At 48.7% G+C, this 18,111-nt stretch overlaps 1 protein-coding gene across 1 annotated transcript in view; it reads right to left on the bottom strand.

Annotated features, from left to right (window-relative positions):
- The window catches only part of PRPF8 (pre-mRNA processing factor 8), a 35,059-nt gene extending 16,964 nt beyond the window's left edge, over positions 1–18,095 (bottom strand). The window contains exons 1-24 of the mRNA XM_017541659.2: positions 17,977–18,095; positions 17,666–17,775; positions 16,717–16,885; positions 15,588–15,752; positions 15,284–15,502; positions 14,942–15,154; positions 14,387–14,512; positions 14,184–14,289; positions 12,931–13,121; positions 12,295–12,414; positions 12,018–12,207; positions 11,762–11,881; positions 11,519–11,653; positions 10,578–10,707; positions 9,970–10,166; positions 9,324–9,530; positions 9,031–9,194; positions 8,754–8,880; positions 8,439–8,631; positions 8,009–8,196; positions 7,646–7,884; positions 7,262–7,408; positions 6,872–7,082; positions 6,560–6,676 (exon numbers count right to left, since the gene is read on the bottom strand). Coding sequence (XP_017397148.1) covers positions 6,560–6,676; positions 6,872–7,082; positions 7,262–7,408; positions 7,646–7,884; positions 8,009–8,196; positions 8,439–8,631; positions 8,754–8,880; positions 9,031–9,194; positions 9,324–9,530; positions 9,970–10,166; positions 10,578–10,707; positions 11,519–11,653; positions 11,762–11,881; positions 12,018–12,207; positions 12,295–12,414; positions 12,931–13,121; positions 14,184–14,289; positions 14,387–14,512; positions 14,942–15,154; positions 15,284–15,502; positions 15,588–15,752; positions 16,717–16,885; positions 17,666–17,765 — 3,774 coding nt within the window. The 5' untranslated portion in view covers positions 17,766–17,775; positions 17,977–18,095. The remainder of the gene's footprint in view (positions 1–6,559; positions 6,677–6,871; positions 7,083–7,261; positions 7,409–7,645; positions 7,885–8,008; positions 8,197–8,438; positions 8,632–8,753; positions 8,881–9,030; positions 9,195–9,323; positions 9,531–9,969; positions 10,167–10,577; positions 10,708–11,518; positions 11,654–11,761; positions 11,882–12,017; positions 12,208–12,294; positions 12,415–12,930; positions 13,122–14,183; positions 14,290–14,386; positions 14,513–14,941; positions 15,155–15,283; positions 15,503–15,587; positions 15,753–16,716; positions 16,886–17,665; positions 17,776–17,976) is intronic.
- Between the last annotated feature and the right edge of the window lie 16 nt (positions 18,096–18,111).

Here is an 18,111-nt window from a genome sequence, read left to right as displayed (position 1 = left end):
GCCACCACGCCCAGCTAATTTTTTGTAGTTTTAGTAGAGACGGGGTTTCACTGTGTTGACCAGGATGGTCTTGATCTCTTGACCTTGTGATCCACCCGCCTCGGCCTCCCAAAGTGTTGGGATTACAGGCGTGAGCCACCGCGCCCGGCATATCTTTTAAGTCTTCATAAAAAAAAAACAAATTATAATATAAGGCCAGGCATGGTGGCTCCAACTTGTAATCCCAGCACTTTGGGAGGCTGAGGTGGGTGGATCACCTGAGGTCAGGAGTTCAAGATCAGCCTGGCTAACATGGTGAAACACCGTAAGTGGAAAAAAAAAACAAAACAAAAAAGCAAAAAGTTTTAGAATTTGCCCATGACATAGCTTTTTAAACACATTTTTTAAAAATCTATCTTATTTTATATTATTTATTTATTTTTTAAACATAAACAGGATCTTGCTACGTTACCTAAGCTGGTCTCGAATTCCTAGGCTCAGGCAGTCTTCCCATCTCAGCCTCCAAAAGTGCTGGGATTGCAGGCATAAGCCACCGTGCCCAGCTTTATCAGGCAATTTATCAAGTAATAATATGGCATACTAAATACACAATTTCACTTAAGTTTCACAAAAGCCCTCTGAGCTAGGTAATATCAGTATCCCTATTTCACAGACGAGGAAATTAAGGCCCAGCATGGGCAATTTTCCCAAGATCTCAACTAGTAATATGACAAAGGTATGATGTGAACCCAATCTGCCTCCAGAACCTGTGCTTCTAACCACTATAGTCAGCTGCTTCCTTAACCTCGCAGATCTTCTTCCATTCTCACTTTTTTTTTCGAGACAGAGACTCACTCTGTCACCAGGGTGGAGTGCAGTGGTGCAATCTCGGCTCACTGCAACCTCTGCCTCCTGGGTTCAAGTAATTATCCTGCCTCAGCCTCCCAAGTAGCTGGGATTACAGGTGCCCGCCACCACGCCCAGCTACTTTTTTGTATTTTTAGTTTCATCATGTTGGCCAGGATGGTCTCAATCTGCTGACCTTGTGATCTGCCCGCCTCGGCCTCCCAAAGTGCTAGGATTACAGCTGTGAGCCACTGTGCCCAGCCTGCTTGCTCTTTATTCTACCCCTAGGGAACCCCTCTGCAACTCTGCTCATCAATTACCAAACTTTTAATTTCTTTTTATTTTTTTCCCCAAGACAGAGTCTTCCTCCGTCATCCAGGCTGGAGAGCAGTGACATGATCTCAGCTCACTACAACCTTCACCTCCCAGGTTCAAACAATTCTCCTGCCTCAGCCTCCAGAGTAGCTGGGATTTACAGGTACCCACCACCGTGCCCAGCTAATTGTTGTATTTTTAGTAGAGATGGGGTTTCACCATATTGGCCAGGCTGGTCTTGAACTCCTGACTTGGTGATCCACCCGCCTCGGCCTCCCAAAGTGCTGGGGTTACTACAGGAGTCAGCCACTGCGCCTGACCAATCATCACACCTTTCTATTGTACACTAAACTCTACTGGGCTCCTTAATTAAAACATACTCATGTCACTGCCATCAGAAATCCCTGCACTGACTTACAGCTCCCTCTAGATGGCATCTAATGTCCTTCCTTCTCTTCAACTGGCAAATAGACTGTCCTTGCTATCTCCACTCACTCACTTTCCAGAAAGCCTCACCCACTGCCATCTGGCTTCCGTCCCCACTATTTCTGTAACAGCTCTTGCTAAGGTCACCAATGACGTCCTAACTCCCAAATCCAATGAATCCTTTTCAGTCCTTATCTAACTGAAATGCTCTGAGGCAACTGACACTGCGAAGCATCCACCTGACTCTGGACACTTGCTCCTGACGGCCTTGCTTCCCAGGACCCAGCACTGTCCCATGGGCTCTGGCACACTTAATCTTGGTATTTCCCACAGGCCAAATTCGTTCCTCTCCTCTTCTCACTCCGCATCCTCCCTGGGTGATGTCACTCATTCTTCAGCTTTCAATCTTTATTCTGACAGACTCCTAAATCAACATCTTTAAATCCAGACCTCCCCTCCATGCTTAGACTGCCACTCAAACATCCTAGGAACCTCTAGGTTATCCCTGACTGCTCTTAACTTTCTAGTTTCATTTCTCTCCCTGGAATGTCAAACTCATAGTTTTTAAAAATCAAATCAAACAGATCATCAATTAAAAAGGCACCATTAAGGGAGTAGGAAGAATATACGTAGATGTGTATACATGTGCTTATGTGCATATCTTGGAACTGAAGAAACATGATATAAATAAATGCCTGCTGGGCACCTCCATCTGAATGTTCTCGGGAACTTCACACCTTATAGACTCTAAACTAAAAGTCTTTATCTTCCTCCTAAAGCTGCTCTTGTTAACGCAGTCTTCCAGCTGGCGGCACTAACATCCACCTGGTCACCCGCGCCAAGCTCTGCACATCATTTTCTTCTTTCTTCCAGCACCCCCATGACAACAAAGTTCTGCTGATTTTACGTGCTAACTTCTTATCAAGTCTGTTCCCCTCTTCCTACCTTTACTTTCACTGCTCTCATCATTTTTATTTAACTTTACTTATTTATTTAGGAGACAGACTCTCACTCTGTTGCCCAGGCTGGAGTGCAGTGGCACAATCTCAGCTCACTGCAACCTCCGACTCCTGGGTCAAGCCATTCTCCTGCCTCAGCCTCCCAACTAGCTGGGATTACAGGTGTGCAGCACAAAGCCCAGCTAATTTTCGTATTTAAAGTAGACATGGGGCTTCACCATGTTGGTCAGGCTGAGCTCAGGTGATCCAGACACCTGGGCCTCCCAAAGTGCTGATATTACAGGCACACGCTGCCACGCCTGGTTACTTTGCTCTCATCATTTTTATCTGGACTTCTGCAGCAGTCCCCAGACCTGGTCTCCCATCTTATCCACTATTTAGTGCTCTCTCTCACAGCTGTGAATCATCTAACACAGAAATCTCAGAACGTCTACATCTGCAACATGGGACATTAAATAAATAAATAAATCTGACAAAGTCACTCTGTGCTTAAGACCCTCACATACCTTTTCATAAGGTGTCCAACGCTCTCCATGATACGGCTCTCCACTATTTATCCAGCCTCATCTCTGAACATTCCCAATTCCACAATTTATCCAGCAAACTTTGAACCTTCCATAGCCCCACATACACCAAGCTAGTTACGTCTCCACACCTGGCTAGAGGAACGCCCTCCCTCACCTGCCTCATCACATGCAGTTCTTTCCGGAATCCTTTCCTCTTCCACTTCCAGACTGGCTAGAGCAATCATCAACTCTGGTGCTCTCACAGATTCCCCAGATACAGGTTAGTCACAAACCCAGAATGCTCAAAAGGCTGAAATTTTTTGAGTCCCAACATTCTGAGCACCAGCATGATGCTGAAGGAAATACGCACTGGAGCATTTCAGATTTTGGATTAGGGATGCTGAACCCGCAACTACAGGTATTTTTCGACTTACGATCTATGCAACTTACGACCATTCGACTTTACGACCACAATCGCTAGCCACGACCGCTCCACTGTAGATTTTTGGAAACACTACAACATTTTGATGTGTATTAAGAATATCGCTACCGCCTGGGAGGCTGTGACGACAAAGTGCATGAATGGCATCTGGAAAAACTGTGTTAAGTGCTATGTTAATGATTTTGACAGATTTGACAGTGAACATGAACTTGAAACGATTCAGGAAAAAACAGTAAAACTCGGTAAAGACCTTTCTTTGGATTGTGAAATGGAAGATGTCGAAGAGTTGCTAGGCAAAGAATCTGGAGAACTTACAAATGAAGAGCTAATCGAGCTGAAAGAAGAAAGAGTGGTGGAAGAAGAAAGAAGAGAAGCAGAGAAAGAAGAGGAGGAGCCAGAAAGTAAGTTCACCACTAAGGGATTTTCAGACAGTTTATCTTTACTGAATAAACTTCGTATACATTTCGAAGCAATGGACCCAAACATCGAACGATTTGCAAGGATTGAACGGATGGCGCACGATGTGTTTCGTCCGCATTGTAAAATTTATGAAGAAAAAAAGAAACATCGGGGCCGGGCGCGGTGGCTCAAGCCTGTAATCCCAGCACTTTGGGAGGCCGAGGCGGGTAGATCACGAGGTCAAGAGATCGAGACCATCCTGGTCAACATGGTGAAACCCCGTCTCTACTAAAAATATAAAACATTAGCTGGGCATGGTGGTGCGTGCCTGTAATCCCAGCTACTCAGGAGGCTGAGGCAGGAGAATTGCCTGAACCCAGGAGGTGGAGGTTGCGTTGAGCCGAGATCGCGCCATTGCACTCCAGCCTGGGTAACATGAGTGAAACTCCGTCTCAAAAAAAAGGGAAAAAAGAAACATACAATTCAGACAAAGCTCACCATGTTTATGAAAAAACCAACTCCGGTAACCCCAACTGCTGCCTCAGATGACAACATCAACGATCTGCAGCCAAGCACCGGCGGCCAATAAAATGTTTCATACATGTTTACATATTTTGATATGTTTTGCAATTGGGAAAATGTTTCCTATGGTATTTTTTACACCTGTATTTTGTATTTTTGTATGCACCTGTATTTTGTAATTTTATATGTTTTGCAAATATTAAACCAGTTGCACTGGTAATGCAGTGTTTCACTTAAACCAGACGAATGTAAAAATAAGAAACATAATGGTGTAGAGATGATACAAATGGCGTAAAATGAACAAAAAATTATGATATATAACCATAATAAAAGAAAATTATGATAAAATATGACTTAAAGACTTTTGTAACATCATTTCACAGTACTGTACATAAAGCCTACTCAACTTACGACCAAATCGTGTTACGATGGTCTGTTGGAACCAATTGTGGTCGTAAGTCGAGCACTAGCTGTATAATGAAAATATTTCAAGGCTGGGCACAGTGGCTCACACCTGTAATCCAGCACTCTGGGAGCCTGAGGCAGGAGGACTGCTTGAACCCAAAGAGTTTGAGACCAGCCTGGAAAAGAGAGTGAGACCCCAGGTCTCAAAAAATTTAAAAATTAGGCCGGGCACAGTGGGTAATCCCAGAACTTTGGGACGCAGGTCACCAGAGGTAGGGAGTTTGAGACCAGCCTGACCAATGTGGAGAAACCCCATCTCTACTAAAAACACAAAATCAGCCAGGTGTGATGCCACATGCCTGTAATCCCAGCTACTCAGGAGGCTGAAGCAGGAGAATCCCTTAAACCCAGGAGGCGGAGGTTATGGTGAGCGGAGATCACGCCATTGCACTCTAGCCTGGGCAACAAGAGTGAAACTCTGTCTCAAAAAAAAAAAAAAAAATTAGCATGGTGGCATATGCACCCATGGTCCCAGATACTAGGGAGACTGAGGTGTGAGGATCACCTGAACTACAGTGAGTTATGATAACGCCACTGCACTTCAGCCTAAGTGACAGAGTAAGATGCTGTCTCTAGTAATAATAATGACAAAAAAAAAAAAAAAAAAAATCTGTAATCAAAACATTTCTGGTCCCAAGAATTTTGGATAAAGGAAACTCAACTGTAAGGCAATAGTTCTTTTTTTTAATTTTCTTTTTTAAAGACAGGGTTTTACCGTGTTGGTCAGGCTGGTCTTGAACTCCCGACCTCAGGTGATCCGCCCGCCATGGCCTCCAAAGTGCTTGGATTACAGGCATGAGCCACCACACCTGGCCAAGGCAATAGTTCTACAATAGAACGTACCCTTAACAGAAAACTTACTAAAAAAGAGAAAACATTCTGCACAATGCTGCACGTTTAGAGATACGAAGTTCAGAATACAAGAAAAATGTTATAGTAAATGGAAACCAGAGTAACTTTTTTTTCTGAGATAGAGTTTTTGCTCTGTTGCCGTAGCTGGAAGGCAACAGTGCGATCTCAGCTCACTGCAACCTCCACCTCCCGGGTTTAAGCAATTCTGCCTCAGCCTCCCAAGTAGCTGGGATTACACCTGCCTGCCACCAGGCCTGGCTAATTTTTTTTATTTTTAGTTGAGACAAAGTTTCATGTTGGCCAGCCTGGTCTCAAACTCTTAACCTCAGGTGATCTACCTGCCTCAGCCTCCCAAAGTGCTAGGATTACAGGTGTGAGCCACTGTGCCCGGCCAAGGTAACTTTTTAAACCTGCAAAAACTTAAATATCCATGGTTCAAAATTCCTCAGATTTTTCTTTCTCCATTCTCAAGGTAACTGGGAGAAACGCACACTGAGATACCTAGAGAGAACTGCTTTTTCACAGGTCATTTATGCCTGGTTCATATCATTTACATAAGCCCCTGAGTAAATGCAAAAACAATGCTTTTGTGTTCAAAATAATAAATCCAACTTCTACTTTTGCCTTAATTTAGAACCATCACAACTCCACAGGAGACTGCAGAAAGCCTACAAGGAACGATCAGAACATCACTACGAAGTGACGGACATTCTAAGCCACTATTGCACAGAGCATGGAAACTGGTACACGGAGCAAAGCTGGGAAGAAAGAATCAAGCAGGGGCAGAGCTGAAAGGGATGTGAGGTGAGCAGAGGGCAGGAGGGAAGCTGGGGGTGAAGGCCTTGTACCTTGGTGAAGGTGGTGGAGCCAGAGGCCATCAGAATTTGACGCACGCGGTTGTGGAAGCGCTGCATTGACTCATCATCCACACGCAGGAAACACTGAGCTGTCCGCTCCTTAGTGACCTGAACCACAGAGTCAAGGTTAACTTGCCTCAGGAACCCACAGAGGCAAGAGCCAACTGTGACCCCCACTGAGCCCTTTCCACACAACAAGGCACAAGTGACTGACAGTGTCGAGGGACGCCTGTGTGCCTCGCTCGCACCTACCCCGGAAGCACAGGCGTGCTGGCGCCCGTCCCAGACCCTCCCAGGCGGTACCTCATTCTGCAGGTTCCAGACCCCGTCCTTGTGGGTGAACTCCTCGTAGCTGGTGCGGCACTTGGGCAGGATGCGGCACTCGAAGCCGCACATGTTGAACAGCAGGTTGGGGTTGTCCTTACTGTACACAGACACGAAGCTGTTCTCCCACTGAACCGTGGTCACTGACCGTGGCAGGCGGTTCTTGATGTCCCAGAATACTGCTCGACCCCTGCCCACAGAGAACATATGGTCATATCAGTCTCTTGGAAGGAAATTCCCTTCCACGGCCAACCAATGATATCCCAACACAGCTACGCTTCTCCGCCCAGGACACAGCCTCACGGCTGTCCTCTCTGGGTTCCTCAGCCTCCGTGTCCTTCCAGCCCGCACAGCCCAACCCAGACTTACAAGTTAACGTCGTGTTTCATGAGGCGCATGCGGGCATCTCGGGGCCAGCATTTCTTGTTATTATAGCCAACAATGTTTTCATTGTTGGGGTCAGGGTGCTCTGTCAGGTAACGCTGAATCAGGTCCCGAGCCTCATCTGCTGTGAACCTGCACCAGACCAGGGACATTGCTGAGGCCCAGATACACTAAGATTTGGGACCCACCCCCGAGTCCTGCAGCTCCAGAGATGGAGACCCTATCCCATCCTACCTCCACCCTCCCCGGCCTTCATTCCATCTTGAAGTCCCAGCAGCAGTTACGTCAGCTAAGGTATCATAGCTGATTTCAGAGGCAAGGCATATGCCTCAGTACCCTGTGAGGCCAGGAATCCCGGCAGGCCCTCACCTGAAAAAAATATGGATGCGATCAATGTATCTGCAGAAGAGACGGATGGGGTGGGCAGCCTCAGTGGCGATGTCCTGGAAACTGAGGAAGTCATTTGGCATCTGAGGGGGCCCAGCCATCTCACTGGCCCGGTGCAATCCCAACACAAGCAAATCCATCACCAGGCCGTAATATTGCACAATGAACGAGGCAAACTGCAGGCCTCTGATTATCCCGTATGAATTCGTATGGTTCATGTCCTAGAAGGAAAAAGCCACAATTCTCAACAACCTGGGCTACGTCCCAGCATTCTCTAGGGCCCACCTCTTCTGTTCTCCCTCAGCAAATTCTGCGTCAGTGGACCCTACAAGCCCAGAAACACACCTTGTAGTTGATGACAACGTTGTTCTTGGCTGTCATGTAGTCAGCTATGTTGTGGTCCACGATGAGGCGCAGTAGCCTGTTAAGCAGGGTCAAGTCGATCTTTTCATACATCTTCTCAAAGCGTGATTCCAGCATGACATTGCACTCGCCTTCACTTGTCTCCCACACGTCCTGAAGGTTATTGATGCCTGAGGAGCAGCAATGCAGGTCTCCAGCAGTTAGAAATCCTCTCAGGACTAGCCCCACAGTGACTATCACAACATGCCACGTATTCATCTGGATTGCTATGACTCAGTTTAACATGAACACTACCTTCCTTCTATGACCATGTATCAAGAGAGGAAACCAATCACGCCGCCCAGATGAGAATTTTGACATCGAACTAAATTCACCCCCCGCTCCTCACAGGGCAATCTTGGAAAAGTTCTACCTTGGCACCACTTGTAAACCAGCAGTGGCGGTGGCTCTGTGTCCGCAGGCTTAATCCAGGGTGGAAAGAGGCGGCGCTTGTCAGCTTCATACCACAGGTATTGGTCCAGGTAGGCATCAGTTATCTTCTCCAGCGGCTCTACGTCGTACACTGGAACCAGGTGGCTATAGAGATCCATGAACTCAATGCCCACCTGTGGGACAAGGAGGCTGCTTCACACCAATCCACCCATCACCTGAGGCAACCTGCTACCTTTGGTTCTACCAAGAATGAATGGCAGAACCAAAAAGAAAACTTGGACGGCATCTCACTCACTTCTTTGAAGGCTCTCTGTGTGAGGAGGTGACGCTTGATGCGGGACAGCGCCTCGTGGGGGTTATCGTAGGCTTGCTCAATCAGACCTAGCTCCTCCCTCTGAGACTGGTTTAACCGAGACTTCACGCTGATAAAGCAATGGGAAAGGTGAATGGGAAAACCAAGAGGAAGTCAACCCAGAAAAGAGCGGGGCTATACCTTTTTTCTTTGGACTCTGATGAGGAGCCCACTCCCTGCTGCCCCTTCCCAACAGGAACCTATCTACCCTGCTACTCACCTATAAGCTTCTTTGAGCCGCTCCAATGCCAAGATGAGCAACTTGGTGTCATGCTTATAGGAGAGTGGGGGGAATGGGATGGGAGAGAACCTACGGCTTTCCAGCCAATGCACAGTGGTGGTGTACACCGCCACTGCCTCCTCCGCTGTGATGTAAGGCCCATCCTGCAAGGGGGACATGAAGTCAGCCTCCGCTACAGCCCGATCCCCCAGACAAGGTCTAGTCACGACGCTGCAGTCCTCGCTCCCGCGCACTCCCCACTACTCACACCAGCCCAGCCCCCTCTGCCCCACCTTCAGGTAGTTGTGCTGCCGCTCCTGTTCTGCCTTCAGGTAGAGCCGGGTGAGGCGGCCCAGGTTCTTTTTACAGACAGTCTTGTCGACAGTGGCCCCTCGGCGAATCCGCTCGCGATTGTAATGGGCAGTGTTGGTCCACCAGTCAGCCTTGGCCTTCACGTACCGAAGGATCATATTCTCTATGGGCGTCGGCAGCCCAGGGACCTGAAAGTCCAAAAAACACCATCAAGCCAGGTACTGTGGCACACATCTGCGACCTGGCTCCTCAGGAGGCTAAGGAGGATCACAAGCTCAGGAGTCTGAGGCCAGCCTAGGCACCACAGCAAGCCCCTTCTCTAAAAGGGAAAAGAAAAGAGACAGGAGCCAACTAGCCCCCTAATGAGTCCCGAAGTGGTGATCCTAACCTAAAGACGGATGAGGCCGGGTGCGGTGGCTCACGCCTGTAATCCTAACACTTGAGGAAGCCGAGGCAGGCAGATCATGAGGTCAAGAGTTTGAGACCAGCATGGCCAACATGGTGAAACCCCATCTCTACTACCATTGCACTCCAGCTTAGGTGACAGAGCAAGACTCCATCTCAAAGAGAAAAAACAAAACAAAAAAACGGACGTTTACGCCTCTAAGAAAATAGAGAGACAATCACCTTCCAAGGAATGTTGGCTTTCCAGCAGCGCCAGGCTTCACTGAGGTGCTGCAGGATCGTCCGGGCCTTGTTCTGTTTGATCCCCTCAGGCATCATGTCCAGAATATCATGCATCACAGCTGCCCGAAGCTCCAGGTCAAAATGCGACTCCACTCGCTGCTTCGTTACTGTCTTCGCCACCCCCTTTGAGTGTCGACCTAGAAGTAGAGTGTCCCATGGTGATTATAAGCAAGATTCCTTGCTTTTAGTAAGGGTCTGTACCTTCGTGCCCCTCACTCATATGGTTACAATCAAATTAGGTATTAACAAAGCATCCACGTGCCCAGCATACCCAAAAAGACAAGCTGCCTTAAACGTTCACAAGTATGCTTCTGAGGAATGTCCACTCTCATGCAAATGCATGACTGCCTCTCTAGGCCCCAGAAGGAAGCCCAAGAAATAAGAATACTAGGTCATTTGAGAATTGGATCTAAAGGCAATCCAGTAGGAAGGGGTGCTCATACAAGAGCAGGGAACAGACTCAAACGAGGGCAGGGGACAGAGCAGAAACACACAAGCTACCTTTGAAACAGTAACAGGAGAAGGTGGACAGACAGAAAAACACTCACCTTCAAACTGCCGGGCCAGGAGGTTGCCCAGCCATCGCTCCAATAAAGGCGTAATGCCACGCATGAAAAACAGCCAGACTCGCCAACCAGCAGCCCAGAAGCCACAGCCAGGACCCTTCCCTACAGGGCCCTATGAGCCAAGCAGAAGTTCAGAACACAAATCAGCAACACATTTAAAGAACAACAGACACCTGGGCAGAGGTGGGGCAGCTATGTATATATACAAACAGAAGAACATGTGTATGGCAGTAGAAGGGAAAAAAGAAAAACTCTGGGACCTCAACATCTAAAACAAGAAGGTAAATGAGAAACCTTAAGGCAAAAACCAGGAACTAAGATCTCCCATACGAATTTAAAGGAGCAGTAAGGACACACTCTTAGCTGCTCTCCAAATGGGTCCCCAGAAAGAGCCGGTCTAAATGTACAATTGAAAAAAGATCTGAGAAAGTCAGTCGGTAAGGCCAGGCACAGTGGCTCACGCCTGTAATCTCAGCACTTTGGGAGGCCAAGGCAGGTGGATGATGAGATCAGGAGTTTGAGACTGGCCTGGTCAACATAGTTAAACCAAGTCTCTACTAAAAATACAAAAATTATCCAGGCATGGTGGTGCACGCCTGCAATCCCAGCTACTCGGGAGACTGAGGCAGGAAAATCACCTGAACTCAGGACGCGGAGGTTGCAGTGAGCCAAGATCAGTGACACTGCACTCCAGCCTGGGCAACAGAGCAAGACTCAATCTCAAAAAAAAAAAAAAAAAAAAAAGAAAAAAAAAGTTAGCCAGGTGTGGTGGTGAGCACCTATAATCCTAGCTACTTGGGAGGCTGAGGTTGCAATGAGCCGAGATCGTAACACGCCATTGCTCTCCAACCTGGGAAACAGAGTAAAACTGTCTCAAAAAAAAAAAAGAAAGTCAAAGTCAGTAAATAAGATCAGGGCCTCACCGTGTTAAAGCGATAATAGATGAGATGCTTCAGGTCCTTGCACATGCGAATCTGTCGCATCAGCTTGTATTTGTATCGATACATGCCCGTCAACTGCCCCACATGGGCAAATATATACTGCAATCCATCTGCCAGCTGCAACACAATGCCCCATGAGACTTGGAGCTTAAAGCAGCCCCATAGTTGGCACAGGCTTCATCCAGCCTCCTCACCTGGGCAGGGGTTGGGAATACCTAGCCTCACCTGGAAGGCATCCACATTGCCCAGCCGGTACTGCACATGACTATCCACAACCAGCTTAGTCAACCGCAGAACCTCCCGACACAGATGGAAAGCATTCCCAAAACGAGATTTCTTTCTTTCCTGGAGAAGACGCAAAACACAGAGAGAACATGAATGAGCAATGGTCCCACCTGGACATACGCCTCCAAAGGGAGCCAGAGCAGAGATAGCTGTCCGCCCTCAGGCCCAGGAGACCCCAAAGCTCCAATGCAGGCACCTTGGTGGTGAGTGTTTTCACAGGCTTCAGATTAAAGTTGTAGTCCAGGTGCAGGTAGTTGAGGTTTTTACGGTGAATGAGAAGGTTGAGCATGTTGTAGCCCTGGCGGCAAACCTGTAGCCCAACCTCCACCCAGTCCAGCTTTGTGGACTGAAAGAATTTGGTGGCTTTGAAGGAGCGGAACAGATACCTGAGGTGGGAACACGGAGAGTGAGAGTTAGCCACTGATGATCTCCAGAACAGAAGATTAACCAGGGCCTCTGGCTGGGCACCTTACCTCTTCTTTTGGGCCTTAGGGGGCCGGTGCTTCAGGGCATTCAGCACGTAGTACTTCAGCAGCTTCTGGTAGGAGACCCTCACTTTCACAGGCTGCCCAGCCGGACAATGCTCCCGATACCTGGAAAAATCAGCCCACCAGAGTTTGCCCATCTCTTCTTCCAGCCACTCCACTAAAGGCTACAAGCCTTGGGTGGTCTACCAGTTTTATGGGGGAAAAAAAAAAAAAAAAAAGAATTTAAAAAAGGCAACATGCCCAGGCCGGGCGCGGTGGCTCACGCCTGTAATCCCAGCACTTTGGGAGGCCGAGGTGGGTGGATCACGAGGTCAAGAGATCGAGACCATCCTGGTCAACATAGTGAAACCCCGTCTCTACTAAAAATACAAAAAATCAGCTGGGCATGGTGGCGCATGCCTATAATCCCAGCTACTCAGGAGGCTGAGGCAGGAGAATTGCCTGAACCCAGGAGGCGGAGGTTGCGGTGAGCCGAGATCGCGCCATTGCACTCCAGCCTGGGCAAAAAGAGCGAAACTCCGTCTCAAAAAAAAAAAAAAAAAAGGCAACATGCCCACCTAGTTGGAGGCTTTCCTCCTGTACATCCACTACCATTCCCCATGCCCCAGGTAGGAGCCTTACCAGTTCTTGACAAGCGGTATGTCCAGGGCCCGGCGGGTGCGACCAGAGCGTAGGTTGAAGGGCCGTGGGGCCCAGAGCAGGGCGATGCCGTTGGCCGTGTTGTCGGTGTAGAGGGGTGTGTCCTTCAGGAAGGGCTCCACAAACTCCGGGAGCTCAAACTCCTCATCATCATCCGGCAATGGTTCCTGGCTCTGCAAAAGGAAAGGAATCCCCCTAAGGGTTTAGCTCCTGCTGCACGAGGCACAGACCTGAGATGAAATTCTCTGGGGCCAAGCACGAAGCCCACATCTGCCATGGAAACTGGGCTGCCTGACAAAAGCAGCCCTGAAGTGCCCGTGCCAAGGGAACCAAGGGAGCACAGGGCACCAGGAAGCAAGCCTCACTTCTCACACCTCCACTGGCTCACCACCAGAAAGCCTCCTAAAGGAGCCCACATCACCGAAGGTCAACACTGCATCATCTCCCACCCAAGCTCCAAACACCGGGCTTGGACACTACGGAACACAGACGGACATTGAAAACATCATGGGAAGCTTAAGAAGCCCGGCGCCAGAGACTACACAGTGTACGGTTCCATTCTATTCCATTCCATAAAACGTGCGGAACAGGCAAATCTATAGACAGGAAGTAGATCAGTGGTAGCATGGGAAAGTTGGGGAGAAAGAGAGAAACCGCTAAGTTTCTTTTTGGGGTAATAAAAATATTCTCAAATTGCATGTGGTGACAGCTGAGACAACTATGAGAATAACCTAAAAACCATCAAATTACACACTTGAAATGGGTAACCTATAAGGTACATCTCACTATAAAGACTAAAACAAATACACACAAAAGCGACCCTCTGGGTCAGATTATCTAGAGCACCCAAGAGGAGACCCATCAGGTCCAGAAGGATAATCACAGAAATCAGGATTATACCAACGACATGTTTTAAGGCAAATGCTGAATTCTCAAATTAGCTTATAGCTCAAGGGGAACACTTAGCAAGACGGAAAACATGTCTCCCTCTGCCTATTTATCTAGTAACACTGGCCGGGTGTGGTGGCTCACATCTGTAATCCAAGCACTTTAGAGGCCAAGGCGGGCAGATGACCTGAGGTCGGGAGTTCAAGACCAGCCTGACCAACATGGTGAAACCCCATCTTTATTTTAAAAAATAAAATAAAAAATAAACTACCTAGTTAACACTTCAGCGAACCTCAGGCCATTGCTCCTAGAAAAGCTGAGGGTAAGTGTCCCTCCCTTCCTCTCACCTTGACGGAGTGCCTATGGGAGATGGGGTTGATCAAAGGATCGAAGTAGAAAGCTGGCAAATCAGGGTCCTCAGTTTTGATGAACACGACATTGGGAGTATGGTACCTAAAATTAAAGGAAGAGTCAGCCAAAGCTTCCCTGCCCTGGCCCAACCTAAACACCAGCCTTCTCCTTTCCAGCTATGATGCTCCAGGTCTCTTACCAGGTGAGGTGGACATGGTGTGGGAGATTGTTGTACAAATAAGGAAAAGCAATCTTGTATTCAGTGCGGATAGGCTGCCGGATGATAATCTTGTTAATATCATTGAATTCATTCCAGTCTTCATCCCTAGGGTACAAAATCGAGAATAAGCAGACTATTTTTGTTTGTTTTTTGAGACAAGATCTCACTCTTGTTACCCATGCTGGAATGCAACTGCATGATCATGGCTCACTGCAGCTGTCACCTCCTGGGCTCAAACAATCCTCCCAGGTCAGCCTCCCAAGTAACAGACTACAGGAAGCTGCGAGCACCACCACACCCAGCTAACGTTTGGTAGAGACAGAGCTAATGTTTTGCCATGTTGCCCAGGCTGGTCTCAAACTTCTGGGCTCAAGCAGTCCTCCTGCCTCAGCCTCCCAAAGTGCTGGGATTACAGCATAAGCCACTGCGCCTGATGCAAACAGACTGATTTGGAAGTTATATCAGAACTTTAAGGATGAAGATTACATTTCACTCAACTCAAAATGCCTAAAATCCCTAATCTCTCCGACTTACTGTAGGTTGATGTCTCGAACAAGAGGTTCAAATTTGGGGCCTCCAGGAATAGCCATATTGAGTGCCTTGGATGTGAAGAAGGCCTTCAGATCAAACAGATAGAAATAGTTGTCATCCACCAAGTCTGTCAGGAGCTGATTAGCCAGGCGGTAGAGAGTTGACATCATAGGCAGTGTGAACTGCCAGCGCTGGTAAGTGGAGCCATTTACATACCTAGGGTAAAAAAAGAAAGGCCCACATCAAGCAAGCAGCTAGACAAACCACACCGCCTACTCATCTCCCAGGACTCCTTCTGGGTTTCCACAGCTCCTCTCAGGAGCAGCATCTCCACCTGTCACTCACTTCCTGCTGTCTCTTAATGGCTGGTGGTCGTAGAACCAGTCCAACACAGGGGCATCCTCCTCGGGGTCCAGCTCCAGCTGAATGGCCTCCAAGGGCTCAACATCTAGGATGTTGTCAGCATAGTCCAAGGGTGGCTCCTCATCATCAAAAGGGGGAAAACGCATCCTCTTGAAATGCCTCCTATCTCTCTTTTCTCGACGCATCATAATCCACATTGACCTGGAAGGCAAGAACGTCACGCAACCATTCATCCACTGCCTCCCAGCCACCGCCACCACCGCACACCCTAGTTCAGCCTTCTCACCCCCACTGGGAGATGTAGACAGGTTCGATGACCCAGGGAATCTCATTGACGAAAGAAATGGCTCCAGTGATGTGGTACAGCACAGGCACGTCCCGGATCTGCTCCCAAGGCATAGGCATGTTCTCCAGCAGCTTGAGGACCGCATGGGGCATGTACTTCAGGGCACTGCCGTTATCAGAAAAAGACAAGGCTATCAGAAATGACATGGTATTCTGCTGCCTGTCCCCTGCAGAGAAGCCACAAGTTCATGTTCCACAGTAAATGCTACTTTACAATCCAAACGCCCAAGCTTAGCATACAGACCCTTGATAACCAGAAACCCTGCCTCTCCCTCTCCAACTTCACCTGGTTAACACTCTTCTTCAACTTCACAGTCCCACAATGCTGGTCTCAGCTCCCCTAAATCAACGGCTGTCCCTCCGGAGACAGCTTTGAGGCTGTCTCACATTCTATTCTCTCTGCATCTTCTCACAAGAATAATAAAACATTCCCCATGCTTCACTATAACTAGTTGTCACCTGTCTGTCATGCCACTAGATCGCACACTGCATAAAGGTGGAGACTGGTACTGTCTGCTCACCACTAGATCCCCAGCACCCAGCACAGTTCTCAAAAAAAGTATTTTTTTTTTTTAATAAACAAAACTTCCAGTTAATTACACGTCAAACATTTTTGTGTCCAAATAGAACAGGGATCTGTTAAGACATCTGTACCTGTACTCATCCAGTTTAGAGCCTCAGAAAAACAAGAGTAGGGATACCTCTGAAGTTAAATACCCCAAACACAGAATTCAGGTTCCTGAGTAGTGTCTGGCTGCCACTGTACACAGTATCCCACTCTGGGCTTCAGCCAGTTCAATGACAGGAGTGTGTTACAATAACAACAACAGGACAAATTAAAGCACCAGGCCCAAATCAGGAGGAGAAGGGAGACAGACTGCATAAGTGGAAGATGCAGAAATTACCGGAGAATCCTACTGGTTTTCTCCTTTCTCATACCCACCAAGATGAGCTGTCAAAGCGGAGTCCTACTCCAAGATGACAGCGCATCAATCCAAGGATGCAAACTGGGACAGGGAGAAGGCAAAAGGGCCAAACTCCAAGTGAAATTGTTTCAGGGTGGTCCTTACCCCAAGTAAACCCTTTTGTCATGGCGGAACTTCCTGTTGGTCATGTCTCCATGGTCTCGAATGATCTTCCTGACATGTTCTGGGGGCATGTCTTCCTTCTGGGCGTCCACAAACCCAAATTTCCGCTTTTCTGCATAGCGCTTGGCCTGCAATTGCTGCCATTTTCGAGCTACAAAGGCACCTCAGTTTAAAGGACTGCACACCCTCAGCCTAATCAACTTCACTCCTTGCCCTAGGGTAAGCTCCTGCCAGTGTATGTGAGGGAGGAGCAGGCATCTGGCAGGAAGAAGCACTTCTTGCCAATTCCCTTACCATTTTACTCTATTTCTCCCTTCATCACATTTATCACTAGCTGACATTATTTATTTATTTATCCTGAGACGTTGTTTCGCTCTGTTGCCCAGGCTGGAGTACAGTGGCAGGAAGTCACTCACTGCAACCTCCCCCTGCCGGGTTCAAGCAATTGTTGTGCCTCAGCCTCCGGAGTAGCTGGCATTACAGACACGCGCCACCACAGCTGGCTGATTTTTGTATTTTTGTTAGAGACGGGGTTTCGCCATGTTGGCCAGGCTGGTCTCGAACTCCTGACCTCAGGTGATCCACTCGCCTCGGCCTCCCAAAGTACTGGGATTACAAGCGTGAGCCACCGCGCCCGGCCTAACATTTTTATAACAAATCTTCAAGGTTTTTTCATTTGTCTCTCTCTCCCGACATAATCTGAACCCCGTTTAAGGACAGGAATTTTGTCTCCATCACCACCGTATCCCCGCTGGATCAGTGCCTGCAAATAACACGCGCTTAAAATGGATTCATTAGATAAAAAATTCAACGGGGTATCTAGGGAGCTGACACCTAATGAGCTTCCCAAACGCGGGGGGGTGGGGTCCCACCCGCCTGCGCGCGCACCCGCCCCGCCTCCGGCCCGCGCCCCGATTCAGTCTCGCCTCACCTTTCTCCTGCAGCTTCTCCTCCGACATGTAGTCCGGCAGCGGGGCGAGAGGGCCGGGCACCGGGTTACCCGGCCCTCGGTAAGGAAATACTCCGGCCATCCCGGAGAATCTGCGGAGCGGCGGGAAAGAAAAATTAACGAGCCACAGGCCCGGGCCCACAAGAAGCGCCGCAGAAACGCGCCCGGGACCCCCGGCCTACACTCCCGCCATACTACGAGTGCATCCACCCCGGCCCGGCCTAACCCCTCCGGTCACCCTGCCCGACCCGAGCGCGCCTCCCGCAGCCCGGCCTTAAACGCCTGCCACGCACCCCACAGCCCCTCACACAGGAGAACGCTTTCCCCGCAGCGCAATGGCGGCCAGCCTGCGTCCGCTCCGCGTTCCCAGCCCTGGGAAGTGCGCAACCCCAGTTCAGCAGTTGATCCAATCGGTGCCGAGGTGCTCA

Source organism: Cebus imitator, unplaced genomic scaffold (assembly GCF_001604975.1).
Source record: "Cebus imitator isolate Cc_AM_T3 unplaced genomic scaffold, Cebus_imitator-1.0 Scaffold136, whole genome shotgun sequence".
NCBI classification, from domain to species: domain Eukaryota; kingdom Metazoa; phylum Chordata; class Mammalia; order Primates; family Cebidae; genus Cebus; species Cebus imitator.
This window is presented reverse-complemented; position numbering and strand designations above follow the sequence as displayed.